The 14,516-nt window shown below is 49.5% G+C and overlaps 1 protein-coding gene across 2 annotated transcripts in view; it reads left to right on the forward strand.

The window, feature by feature from the left end:
• Positions 1 to 14,144, forward strand: part of SLC12A9 (solute carrier family 12 member 9) — a 40,727-nt gene extending 26,583 nt beyond the window's left edge. For both annotated transcript variants that reach the window (XM_063930698.1, XM_063930699.1), the window contains exons 12-14: positions 3,866 to 4,040; positions 4,291 to 4,437; positions 12,165 to 14,144. In XM_063930698.1, the coding sequence (XP_063786768.1) occupies positions 3,866 to 4,040; positions 4,291 to 4,437; positions 12,165 to 13,003 (1,161 nt within the window). In that variant the 3' untranslated portion in view covers positions 13,004 to 14,144. The remainder of the gene's footprint in view (positions 1 to 3,865; positions 4,041 to 4,290; positions 4,438 to 12,164) is intronic.
• The last annotated feature ends 372 nt before the right edge of the window (positions 14,145 to 14,516 follow it).

The following is a 14,516-nucleotide window of genomic DNA, read 5'->3' on the forward strand; positions in this document are numbered from 1 at the left end:
AGTGCTGAGGTGAAGGAATGAGGTAGGAGGGCACCCCATACCATGAGGAATGATAGTGCTGAGGTGGAGGAATGAGGCAGGAGGGCACCCCAAACCATGAGGAATAATAGCGCTGAGGTGAAGGAACGAGAAGGAGGGTGCTCACACCATGAGGAATGATAGTGCTAAGGTGGAGGAATGATGCAGGAGGGTGCTCACACCATGAGGAATGATAGTGCTAAGGTGGAGGAATGAGGCAGGAGACTATTCCACACCATGAGGAATGATAGTGCTGAGGTGAAGGAACGAGGTAGAAGGGCACCCCATACCATGAGGAATGATAGTGCTGAGGTGGAGGAATGAGGCAGGAGGGCTCCCCATACCATGAGGAATGATAGTGCTGAGGTGGAGGAATGAGGCAGGAGGGCACCCCAAACCATGAGGAATGATAGCGCCGAGGTGAAGGAACGAGAAGGAGGGTGCTCACACCATGAGGAATGATAGTGCTAAGGTGGAGGAATGAGCCAGGAGACTATTCCACACCATGAGGAATGATAGCGCTGAGGTGGAGGAACAAGGTAGGAGGGCACTCCACACCATATGGAGTGATGGTGTTGAGGTTGAGGAATGATGCAGGAGGGTGCTCACACCATGAGGAATAATATTGCAGAGGTGAAGGAATGAGGAAGGTGGGCGCCCCACACCATGAGGAATGATAGTGCTAAGGTGGAGGAATGAGTCAGGAGACTATTCCACACCATGAGGAATGCTATTGCAGAGGTGGAGGAATGAGGTAGGAGGACACCCCACACCATGAGGAATGCTATTGCAGAGGTGGAGGAATGAGGTAGGAGGACACCCCATACCATGAGGAATGATAGTGCTGAGGTGAAGGAATGAGGCAGGAGGGCACCCCATACCATGAGGAATGATAGTGCTGAGGTGAAGGAACGAGGTAGGAGGGCACCACATACCATGAGGGATGATAGTGCTGAGGTGAAGGAACGAGGTAGGAGGGCACCCCATACCATGAGGAATGATAGTGCTGAGGTGGAGGAATGAAGCAGGAGGGCATGCCACACCATGAGGAATGATTGTGCTGAGGTGAAGGAACGAGGTAGGAGGGCACCCCACACCATGAGGAATGATAGTGCTGAGGTGGAGGAATGAGGCAGGAGGGCACCCCATACCATAAGGAATTATAGTGCTGAGGTGGAGGAATGAGGCAGGAGGGCACCCCATACCATGAGGAATGATAGTGCTGAGGTGAAGGAACGAGGTAGGAGGGCACCCCATACCATGAGGGATGATAGTGCTGAGGTGAAGGAACGAGGTAGGAGGGCACCCCATACCATGAGGAATGGTAGTGCTGAGGTGGAGGAATGAAGCAGGAGGGCATCCCACACCATGAGGAATGATAGTGCTGAGGTGAAGGAACGAGGTAGGAGGGCACCCCACACCATGAGGAATGATAGTGCTGAGGTGAAGGAATGAGGTAGGAGGGCACCCCATACCATGAGGGATGATAGTGCTGAGGTGAAGGAATGAGGTAGGAGGGCACCCCATACCATGAGGAATGATAGTGCTGAGGTGGAGGAATGAGGCAGGAGGGCACCCCAAACCATGAGGAATGATAGCGCTGAGGTGAAGGAACGAGAAGGAGGGTGCTCACACCATGAGGAATGATAGTGCTAAGGTGGAGGAATGAGGCAGGAGACTATTCCACACCATGAGGAATGATAGTGCTGAGGTGAAGGAACGAGGTAGAAGGGCACCCCATACCATGAGGAATGATAGTGCTGAGGTGGAGGAATGAGGCAGGAGGGCTCCCCATACCATGAGGAATGATAGTGCTGAGGTGAAGGAACGAGGTAGGAGGGCACCCCATACCATGAGGGATGATAGTGCTGAGGTGAAGGAACGAGGTAGGAGGGCACCCCATACTATGAGGAATGATAGTGCTGAGGTGGAGGAATGAAGCAGGAGGGCATCCCACACCATGTGGAATGATAGTGCTGAGGTGAAGGAACGAGATGGAGGGCACCCCACACCATGAGGAATGATAGTGCTGAGGTGAAGGAATGAGGTAGGAGGGCACCCCATACCATGAGGAATGATAGTGCTGAGGTGGAGGAATGAGGCAGGAGGGCACCCCAAACCATGAGGAATGATAGCGCCGAGGTGAAGGAACGAGAAAAGAGGGTGCTCACACCATGAGGAATGATAGTGCAAAGGTGGAGGAATGAGCCAGGAGACTATTCCACACCATGAGGAATGATAGCGCTGAGGTGGAGGAACAAGGTAGGAGGGCACTCCACACCATATGGAGTGATGGTGTTGAGGTTGAGGAATGATGCAGGAGGGTGCTCACACCATGAGGAATAATATTGCAGAGGTGAAGGAATGAGGAAGGTGGGCGCCCCACACCATGAGGAATGATAGTGCTAAGGTGGAGGAATGAGGCAGGAGACTATTCCACACCATGAGGAATGCTATTGCAGAGGTGGAGGAATGAGGTAGGAGGACACCCCACACCATGCGGAATGCTATTGCAGAGGTGGAGGAATGAGGTAGGAGGACACCCCACAAAATGAGGAATGATAGTGCTGAGGTGGAGGAATGATGCAGAAGGGTGCTCACACCATGAGGAATGATATTGCAGAGGTGGAGGAATGAGGCTAGAGGGCACCCCACACCATGAGGAATGCTATTGCAGAGGTGGAGGAATGAGGTGGGAGGACACCCCACACCATGAGGAATGCTATTGCAGAGGTGGAGGAATGAGGTAGGAGGACACCCCACAAAATGAGGAATGATAGTGCTGAGGTGGAGGAATGATGCAGGAGGGTGCTCACACCATGAGGAATGATATTGCAGAGGTGGAGGAATGAGGCTGGATGGCACCCCAGTGCACATAACCAGGAATGATGATGAAGGTGAATGATGGAGACGAAAGAATCCTGGGTGCTTCCTTTCTGGTCCAGCAGCCACACAGTATTGTCCTACTTGCACACCGCCACAAGTTGCAAATCGCGCTTCCTCTCAGGAGAAGGAATGATAGTGTCACAGAGACCCCATGCCCAGTATGTAGTGTGTATGATAAACTGACAGACCGAGGAGTTGAGGCTTGTTTGTTGTACAGAACCCAAATATTCCAGGTGCTATAAAATGTAAAGAAAAAATAAATAAATAACACCTGCTTTACATGTAATAAAGAAAAGGAGTTTTCCTGTACGCTTCTTTTGTAGCAGGCTACTGTCACCTCCCCCTAGCTTTTATATCTACATATTAGAGATGTGAGGTGCGGTTCTTAGGAAATCTGAATCCACCCGAATTTTGTGAATCCGAACCAAAACCCTTTCCGGAACTCCCGAGGAGATCCGATCCAAACAGAGTCTTGGTTCGGATCTTCTCATGGTTTTTTGGTGGTTTTGGATTCTAAAAATTACATGATTTTAGCTATTTTTATTGATTGTTATCAATGATTACAGATTTTATTTTTTTGCGATGTTTAATCGAACCAAAACCAAATCTAAACCAAAACACTATGAGGGTGGTTTTGCTAAAACCAAAACACTATGATGAATTAGAACCAAAACCAAAACACAAGGGTCCGTGCATATTTCTACCACATGTACGGCCATTGCTTGACCAGCGTTCACATGAGTCCCTAGGGGAGAACTGTATTAAAATGTCAACTGTGAAGTTACCTATTGTCAAGACCTGCGACAGGGTTTAGGCTGCTTGGTGATTCCATATCAAATAGCTCTGAACATAGTGTCTGTGGCTCTCTTTTCTTCCCTTTCTCTTTTTCTCCCTCTCTCTTTTTCTCCTCCTCCCATTTCTCTCTTTCTCCTTCCTCTGACGTACGTTTCACTCATCCCAGGTCAGAAAATACCTGCTGCTCCTGGATGTTCGGAAAGAGCATGTGAAGTTCTGGCGACCACAGATTCTTCTCATGGTGTCTAACCCACGGACCTCCTGTCAGCTCATTAAGTTCATCAATGATCTGAAGAAAGGAGGACTGTTTGTTATGGGTCACGTGGAGACCGGGGACCTGGGTGAGATCCTTAGTGCTCTTCATTCACCCGTCACATTTCTGCTACAGGGCTATGTTTCACGACACACATTCAGTGTATGACTCCATAGTGATCTTCTGTCCTTCTAATAGCATAGCCATGACTCACTGGTCTGTTCATCTGCTCGGCCTGCACTGCTTGTACTGTAGAGAACTCTGTCTGTAAGTGTACTGGTCAGATTATCCGGCTTGTGGCCATTATTTACCAGTGTCTCCTTCCTTTTGCTCTCTAGATACGCTTCCCTCAGACCCAGTTCAGGCCCATTACAGCTTCTGGCTGAGTCTGGTTGATAAACTCAATGTTAAAGCCTTTGTGGATCTCACCTTGTGCCCATCTGTCCGTCAGGGGATACAGCAGCTACTGCGCATCACCGGCCTAGGTATGTTCTCCTAAAGCTGTAATAACCCCACAGGCACCTCCAGCCATGGCCTCTGCCACTTCCAGCCATTGCCCATTGTATGTCTCTGCTGTTCTTGTAGTGATCCTGCCAGCAATTCCATCCATTACTTCTGCCGCCTCCACAACCTTGTCTTGAATCTCTCCGCTACTCCTGTACTGACCCCACCCACGACTACACCCATTGCCTCTGCTGCCTCCACTACCCTGTCCTCTGTCTCTCTTCTGCTTCTGTTCTGACCCCACCAGCACCACTATCCATTGCCTCTACTGCCTCCACTATCCTGTCCTGTATCTCTCTGCTACTCCTGTACTGACCCCACCCACGACTACACCCATTGCCTCTGCTGCCTCCACTACACTGTCCTGTTTCTTTTCCATCCACTAGGGGTCACTGGAGTACTCTTGGGATATGGACGGCCTCCGCAGGAACAGGGCACTGAATATTTAAATTTAGAACACTCCACCCCTCCATATCCCAGAGTAACTCAGTGTTTTTTCTGTGCTCATCGTAGCAACAGGCTTGTGTGGCTCGTCCACACTTCTTTTGAATATATTTTTATTTTTATTATATTTTGATTTTGATTTTTTTCATTTTTTCCACATCCCTTCCCCCCTTCCAAAAGGCGAGGGTCCGGGATATTGGAAGCTGCTACAAGCAGCTGTGGCGTGTCGGTCCTCTCTAAAAGAGCACCCTCACAGCCAGAGCAGACATCCTGCAGAAAAGGCTGGACGGAGCTTGCAGAGAAGCCCCGTCATAGCCCTCACCACAGGCGTCCAGGTATGTTGGGGGACGGGGCGGCAGCCCCGCTGTGTTGGGGACACTGTTTCTGGGAGCGGCAATGTAAGCCATCCGCCGCCGCTGCTCAGAGCCGCGCCGCCTGCAGGTCTTTTATTCATAGAGCCGCTACAACGGCTCTATGGAGCGTGCTCCCGGGCTCCCGCTGTCCGTTCCCCGGCGCCCGCTGGCCGTCCTCCGGCTACCGTTCCCCGGCTCCCGCTCCCCAGCCCTTTTACATGCTCCTGGTGTTCCAGTACACGGAGCACATGGGGGGGGGGGAGAGAAGCTCACAGCACACGATGCTGCACAGGGGGGGGGGGGGAGGAGCAGCACCAGTATGCTAGGCTGCATAGATTATAAGAAAATCATAGGCTGTTAGGCTTTTGTTACCACTATCCCAGGTTATATATCTGTTTCAAAAGATTATGACCTGTACTGTGATTATACTGTAAGCATGGCATGGGGGCCATTTTAACCATGCTTCCTGTTCTTCCTGTTGTGATTCCAGAACGTTCCTGTCCTACATCTCTACTCCACCGGAGGCACAGGGGTGTTAGTGGGAATTTGGGATCACATTTCATATAGGACTGGCCACGTGTACTGCACTTGGCCAGATATATATATCACACACACCTTAGTACTATTTTACGGAGTCGTGCAAGTTGTCTGTTTTTGTATATTGTATTGTCTGTCTGCATAATGAGTAAGGCACCAGCAAAAACTAAAAAGCAGTTTCACTGCAAGGTCTGTAGCAGTGTGTTACCGGATGGATCTACCACATGTACAGTATGTTTTGTGAATTCAGCTACGAATACAATTTCTGCTCCGGTTTTAAAGCCGGTTTCCTCCCCGGACCCTCCATGGGAAATGCTAGCCAATGTACTGGCTGGGTTGCAATCAGAATTGACCGCCGCTCGACAAGAGCGGGAAGCGGCAAGATCTGAGTCTAGGGTGAGACCGCCAGAACTACCGGAGGCGTCTCAGCCTTGCCAAAAGTCCAAATCCATTTTGGGTAGACGGGATAAATATCATTTTTCGTATGATTTACCAGTTTCTGCTATGTTGCATTCTGACGATTCCATGCCAGACCTTACTGCGCAAGATGAGGGTGAGGAGGGCGAAGTAGACCAGCAGTCAGATAGTGAAGATTTTGACAGCCCAGGCATTGATAATCTCATCAGAGCGGTGCGTCCTTCTCTGAAGTTTACAGAAACTGAGGAGCCTCTGACAAATGATGAAGTCATATTTACTAAACGACAGAGATCTCCAATGTGTTTTCCTGTTTCGGAGTCTCTTAATAAGATGTTAGTAGAAACACGAAAGAATCCAGATAAACGGTTTTCTATACCTCGCAGATTTAAGTCTAGTTACCCGTTTCCAGACTCTGTGACATGTACATGGGAGAATCCACCAATGGTTGATTCGTCTGTGTCTAAACTTACAAAGAAATTAACCATACCAGTACCAACTGCTACTACGCTTAAAGACCCTTCAGACCGCAAAATAGAAACTATGCTAAAGTCCATGTATATAGCAGCAGGTGTGTTGCTTAGACCTGGGTTGGTTGGCATTTGGGTCACTAAGGTGCTCATAGTATGGATAACAGAACTCAAGTCTGCCCTACATGATGATCACCTTATACTTCTTGCTGATCAAATCTGTGAGGCTGCGGAGTATCTATGTACAGCTTCTACTGACGTCTGTCAGCTCACTTCTCGCATTTCATCGTCACTGGTTACAGTACGACAAGCACTCTGGCTGCGTTCTTGGCAAGCGGAGGCAGAGGTCAAAAGAGGTATAGAGGCGTTACCTTACGGTGGCGAGAAGTTGTTTCGTCCTGAATTGGACAAATGGATTTCTGAGGCCATGGGAGGAAAGTCTGTTTTCTTACCATTGCCTCCAACGGTACCAAGACGGAGATACTCTGGACCTGCGTTCAAATCCTTTAGACCTCAGCCCTTTCGAGGGCGTGGCAGAGGAACAGCCACGCCTGGTAGACTAGGTCGAGGACGTGGTTTCGAACAAACCAACACCAGTCGTCAGGACGCTAAGGTCACCGACAAGCCAGTGGCATGACGGGCTCCCAGCCCATCTTGGATCTCCAATTGTGGGAGCACGCCTTCAGACGTTCCATTTGGCGTGGTTCCAGACATCCACAGATGGGTGGATCCGCAATTTAGTGTTAAAAGGTTACAAAATAGAGTTCGACTGTCTTCCGCCACTGCGGTTTTTCAAGACAGGACTACCTCTCTCGGACGACAAGAGGGAGGTTCTGCAAATTGCCATTCAGTCCCTACTGGATTCAGCAGTTTTGATTCATGTCCCGGTACAACAACAGGGTCAGGGTTATTATTGCAGTCTGTTTGTGGTACCGAAGCCGGATGGCTCCGTCAGGCCAATATTGAACTTAAAGGGTCTCAATCAGTACGTCACTTACTACAGATTCAAGATGGAATCTCTGCGGTCAGTAATTGCAGGTTTAGAGCCACAGGAATTCATGATTGCGCTAGATCTCAAGGATGCGTACTTACACATTCCGATTTGGCCACCTCATCAGAGGTTCTTGCGTTTTGCAATACGCCAGAACCATTACCAGTTTCAGGCTCTACCGTTTGGCCTCTCGTCAGCGCCTCGGGTATTCTCCAAAGTGATGTCTGTGATAATAGCTCATCTCAGATCCCTGGGAGTGACAATAGTTCTGTACTTAGACGATCTGCTCATCAAAGCTCCGTCTCAACAGATGCTCCTCCAACATGCGTTGCTAACGTACAATGTACTGGTTCACCACGGTTGGACTGTCAACTTCAAGAAATCACATCTAATTCTGTCTCAACGACTTCAATTCCTAGGTATGATTCTCGATACGGTAAATCAAAGAATTTACCTACCAGAACAGAAAGTACAGATTATTCATCATCTGGTACAATTAGTGCTCAAGCCACGCACAGCCTCGGTACATTTGTGCATTCGCCTCTTAGGCACAATGGTGGCGGCTTTCGAAGCGCTTCAGTTCGGAAGATTTCACTCACGTCCATTTCAACTTGATGTTCTCGCACAGTGGTCGGGCTCGCATCTGCAGATTCACCACAGGGTGAGGTTGTCGCCACGGGCAAGGGTATCTCTACTCTGGTGGCTCAAAGTACACAATCTAACCGCAGGGAAACGGTTTGGCGCCTGGAATTGGATAATTCTAACGACGGACGCGAGTCTCAGAGGTTGGGGAGCTGTAGTTCAAAATTGTCAGCTCCAGGGTCTCTGGGCGGATCACGAAAGATTGCTGTCTATAAATGTCCTGGAACTCCGGGCAATTTACAGTGCGCTACAACAAGCAGTACACATGCTTCGGTCTCAGACTGTCCAGGTGCAGTCAGACAACGCGACGGCAGTCGCATACATCAACAAACAAGGAGGAACGAGAAGCCGCATGGCAATGCGGGAAGTAGCTCGAATCCTCAATTGGGCCGAACATCACCAAGTGATATTGTCGGCAGTGTTCATTCCGGGAGTGGACAACTGGGAGGCGGATTATCTCAGCCGTCGGGATTTTCATCCAGGAGAATGGGCGTTAAATCCAGAAGTGTTTCACATGTTGGTCCAGAGATGGGGTTACCCTCAAGTGGACCTGATGGCATCTCGCCACAATCACCAAACGCCCCAGTATGTGTCCAGAACGAGAGATCCAAAGGCAGTGGCGGTGGATGCTATCACAATTGCGTGGCCGTACAGCCTCGTGTATCTGTTTCCACCATTTCCGCTGCTCCCTCTGTTGCTAAAACGGATCAAAAGAGAGGCCGTCACAGTCATACTAGTGGCGCCTCATTGGCCTCGGAGAGCTTGGTTCTCGGATCTCCGCGGACTACTCGCAGACAATCCTTGGCCGCTCCCACTACGTCCGGACCTGTTACAGCAGGGTCCGTTCCTTTACCCCGATTTAGCGCGGCTGCGTTTGACGGGGTGGCTGTTGAGACCGCCCTCTTAAGAAGAGAGGGCATTCCAGAATCTGTTATACCAACCATGTTACGAGCTAGGAAGCCGGTTACGGCAGCTCATTATTACAGAATTTGGCGTGCCTATATAGGTTGGTGTGAAGCTCGGAAGTTTCCGACATCATCTTTCAAGTTATCCCGTCTTTTGTTATTTCTGCAGACGGGGTTAGATGGAGGACTGCGTTTATCTACACTAAAGGTGCAGGTCTCTGCTTTGTCAATTTACTTTCAAAGACGATTGGCTCTATTGCCGTCTGTACACACTTTTCTGCAAGGTGTCCTCAGAGTACAGCCTCCATTCATTCCACCTACAGCGCCATGGGACTTGAATCTGGTTTTAGATTTCTTACAGTCTTCATATTTTGAACCCTTACAACAAGTGGATATTAAGTTTCTCACGTGGAAAACAATTTTTCTCCTAGCCTTAGCTTCGGCAAGGCGTGTTTCAGATTTGGGTGCCTTGTCATGCAAGACACCGTATTTGGACGAATCCCGCTTTCTTACCAAAGGTAGTGTCATCTTTTCACATCAATCAACCAATAGTAGTTCCTGTGTTAACAGGAGATTCAGGAACTTTAGATGTGGTACGCGCACTACGCGTTTATGTATCCCGAATGTCTACAGTTCGTAAGACAGATACGTTGTTTGTTCTCTATGATGCTGCCAAGATGGGTTGGCCAGCTTCTAAGCAGACCTTATCCAGATGGATAAAACTGACCATACGTCAGGCTTACCTTCATGCTAGGTTACAGCCGCCTACATCAGTAACAGCTCATTCCACACGTTCTGTGGGAACTTCATAGGCAGCTGGTCGTGGAGCTTCTATGGCGCAGCTTTGCCGTGCGGCTACATGGTCATCAGTGCACACGTTTGTGCGCTTTTACAAGTTTGATACGTTTGCGGCATCAGCATCTAGCTTTGGCCGCCTAGTGTTACAGGTGCCAAACAGCTCTCACGCCCACGGGGGAAGCTTTGGTACGTCCCAAGAGTACTCCAGTGACCCCTAGTGGATGAAAAAGAAAATCGATTTTGGTACTTACCAGGTAAATCCTTTTCTTTGAATCCATAGGGGGCACTGGACGCCCACCCAGAGCAGTTTAACTTGGTTTGTGGTAAGTTCAGGGGATCTTATGGTAACACACTCTCACCGACTGGTCCAAATTATCAAGTTCTATCGGTTATGGTGTCAACTGTTTAGTTGTCAGTAACGTTATGTGTCAACTTTATTGTTGTCAGTTATGTTATATGTAATTCTCCATTGTCAACCTCTCTATCGCTCCTATTCGTCTCAGTAAAAAACAGTGAGGTACTCTGGGATATGGAGGGGTGGAGTGTTCTAAATTTAAATATTCAGTGCCCTGTTCCTGCGGAAGCCGTCCACATCCCAAGAGTACTCCAGTGCCCCCTATGGATTCAAAGAAAAGGATTTACCTGGTAAGTACCAAAATCCTATTATCTCTCTTCTGCTCCTGTACTGACCCCACCAACACCTCCACCCATTGCCTCTACTGCCTCCACTACCTTGTCTTGTGTCTCTGCTACTCCTGTACTGACCCCACCAACACCACCACCCATTGCATCTCCCGTCTCTAGCCATTGTCCATTGTATGTCTCTGCTGTTCTTGTACTGATCCTTTCAGCAACTCCATCCACTGCATCTGCCGCCCCCACTACCCTGTACTGTAGTCTGCTACTCCTGTACTGACCGCACAAACACCTCCACCCATTGTCTCTGCTGCCTCCACTACCCTGTTCTGTATCTCCCTGCTGCTCCTGTTCTGACCCCACCCACACCTCCCCCCCTTTGCTTCTGCCGCCTCCACTACCCAGTCCTATATCTCTCTGCTTCTCCTGTACTGACCCCACCAACACCTCCACCCATTGTCTCTGATGCTTCCACTACCCTGTTCTGTATCTCTCTGCTACCCCTGTACTGACCCCACCAACACCTCCACCCATTGCCTTTGCGGACTCCACTACCATGTCCTGTATCTCTCTGCTACTTCTGTACTGACCACACCAACACCTCCACCCATTGCCTCTGCAGCCTCTACTACCCTGTCCTGTATCTCTCTGCTACTCCTGTACGGACCGCACCAACACCTCCACCTATTGCCTCTGCTGCCTCTACTACCATGTCCTATATCTCTCTGCTACTCCTCTAGCTCCACCCATTGCCTTTGCAGCCTCTACTACCATGTCTTGTATCTCTCTGCTACTCCTGTACTGACCCCACCCACCCATTGCCTCTGCAGCCTCCACTACCCTGTCCTGTATCTCTCTACTACTCCTGTACTGACCCCACCAATACCTTCACCCATTGCCTCTTCCGCCTCCAGCCATTGTCCATTGTAGTGCTGTTCTTGTACTCATACTGCCAGCAACTCCATCCATTGCCTCTGCTGCCTCCATTACCCTGTCCTTCATCTCTCTGCTACTCCTGTACTAAATTCACCAACACCTCCACACATTGCCTCTGCAGCCTCTACTACCCTGTCCTGTATCTCTCTGCTACTCCTGTACTGACCCCACCAACACCACCACCCATTGCCTCTGCGGCCTCCACTACCCTGTTCTGTATCTCTCTGCTGCTCATGTACTGACCCCACTAACACCTCCACCCATTGCCTCTGCTGCCTCCTCTACCCTGTTCTGTATCTCTCTGCTACTCCTGTACTGACCCACCCATTGCCTCTGCAGCCTCCACTACCATGCCCTGTATCTCTCTGCTACTCCTGTACTGACCCCACCAACACCTCCACTACCCTGTCCTGTATCTCTCTGCTACTCCTGTACTGACCCCACTAAAACCTCCACCCATTGCTTCTGCTGCCTCCTCTACTCTGTTCTGTATCTCTCTGCTACTCCTGTACTGACCCCACCCACATCATCATGTGACTCAGAGCTGTCATGCTCACATTAGTTTTGTTTCTCCACCTCCAGGAGGGATGAAACCTAACACGCTGGTCCTTGGATTCTACGATGATGCGAGCCCCGATGATTACTTCCTGCAGGACTCGGCCTTTACCCCCGGCCTCTCTCCACAGGACGATCCATTTGGTGTTGATGCCGCCTCTCTGCAGGCCCATTTCCCGCCTGTCCGATGTCCAGAATCTCCTCGCCACGTGAGTCCTACCGAGTACGTGGCCATGATCTGTGACGCACTAAAGATGCATAAAAACATTGTCCTGGCGCGTGGATTCCCCTCGCTGACCAGGCCAGGAATCTCGGCGTCCAATCCTGCTGTGTACATCGATGTGTGGCCGCTGGACCTGCTGCGCCCCCAGGCTTCGGCATACGTGGATGTGTGTAGTTTGTTTTTGCTGCAAATGGCCTGCATCCTCAACATGGCTGCCATGTGGCGCCGGTACCAGCTCCGTGTCTTTCTGTGTGTGGAGTCCAGGGCAGCCGGGGGCAACGCTGACAGTACTGGCTGGCTAGCCGCCGAAATGAAATTCCGCGAGCTGCTATTCAAGTTGCGCATTCGAGCCACCATCCGGGTGGTGGGCTGGGATACTGTGGCAGCGCTGCGGGGACAGAACGGCAAACTGCCTGGCCTTACACGTGAGCCCATCTCTGAAGAGTACCTGGGTGCCGCAAACCGCGCAGTCGCAGAGGAAGGCGGTGCAGAGTCCGCTGTGAGGTTCCTTTATCTTCCGCGGCCTCCGGCTGATGCCTCCCTCCATGAGCGCTACTTGGAGGAATTGGACACTTTGACAGCGGGTCTGGGCCCAACACTTCTGATTCATGGGCTGACTCCTGTCACCTGCACTGAGCTATGATGGACTTGTGTGTACACAGCGACCCCCTCACATCCGTCACAGGACACCGATCTGTCGTAGGGATATATGTAGGTAACACTACTAAATACTCCCCCTTCCCCACAAGAATCTTGACATGCGGCACCTTCTGCTTTTCCTACTCCCTGCAGCATTTACACACAACACGTCCTCTGCCTCTCTCTGCAAACTACCGAAGCTTGGACCTATGGTAAAGTGGCGCATTCCCAGAATCCCTTGCACAGAACAATTTTCTTTTGGTTGAATGATGCAGTCCTTTCCAGATATGTGCGCGTTTCGCCAACATTAGTCCTTTCCAGATATGTGTACGTTTCGCCAACATTGCAGTCCTTTCTAGATATGTGCACGTTTCGCGAACATTGCAGTCCTTTCCATATATATGCGCGTTTCTCCATCTCCTTCCTGTGTTGGTTTCTAAAAGTTAGGTTTTTTTTGCACTTTACACAGAAGTTTTCTGTTTTTGTTTGCTTTCTTATAGTGTCTTTGTTCTGTTGTATAAATTATTATTTTTTTTAACAGTTCTTTGATGAATGTTGGAACCTTAGATTTGTCAGCGCCGTCACTGTAATTTTACCCCTTCACATAATAACACTTTTACCCCATCTTTGCTGTAGGTGCACACCGGCTTCCTCATGGGACTTTTATTTGGGGTTAATTTACTGCCACCTTTCCCCCCCCCAATCTCGTAAATTCCTGGTTTGTCAGATTAACCTTGGCTGTCATCAGAAATAATGGTTGGAGGGTCTTGCTGTAATTCTGTTTGTGCCTTCGGTTCATATCTCATGTGTCAGCAAACCTCTTGCTTTATTACCCTGTCCACTTGTCTTCCACCCGTCTTTCTCTGGCATGTCCCCCCGCCCCACACACACTTCCCAGAATCCTTTGGTGCTCAGCTGACCTGATGTTTTAGATAATATTTAATTTACACTTGATTTTCTATCTGCACCTTCGAGATAAGTGTTCTCGATCCTCAGCTATCAAATTGTTTTACATTTTTGGGATTTCAGGCTGGTCGACATGGTGACACGTTTCGCTGTCTTCCGTTTACACCATATGCTGCATGTGAACAATTATTATTATGGGGGTAATTCCAAGTTGATCGCAGCAGGAATTTGGTTAGCAGTTGGGCAAAACCATGTGCACTGCAGGGGAGGCAGATGTAACATGTGCAGAGAGAGTTAGATTTGGGTGTGGTGTGTTCAATCTGCAATCTAAATTGCAGTGTAAAAATAAAGCAGCCAGTATTTACCCTGCACAGAAACAAAATAACCCACCCAAATCTAACTCTCTCTGCACATGTTATATCTGCCTCCCCTGCAGTGCACATGGTTTTGCCCAACTGCTAAAAAATTTCCTGCTGCGATCAACTTGGAATTACCCCCTATGTTTTGCCTCTGACCGAGAGACCGACGTATGAGGAAATCTGTTTCCGTTTATGTAAATATTATTTTATTACGCTCTCGAATGCGACAACTCTCCGTCCATTCTTTAACGC

This window comes from Pseudophryne corroboree, chromosome 6 (genome assembly GCF_028390025.1).
Source record: "Pseudophryne corroboree isolate aPseCor3 chromosome 6, aPseCor3.hap2, whole genome shotgun sequence".
NCBI lineage: Eukaryota > Metazoa > Chordata > Amphibia > Anura > Myobatrachidae > Pseudophryne > Pseudophryne corroboree.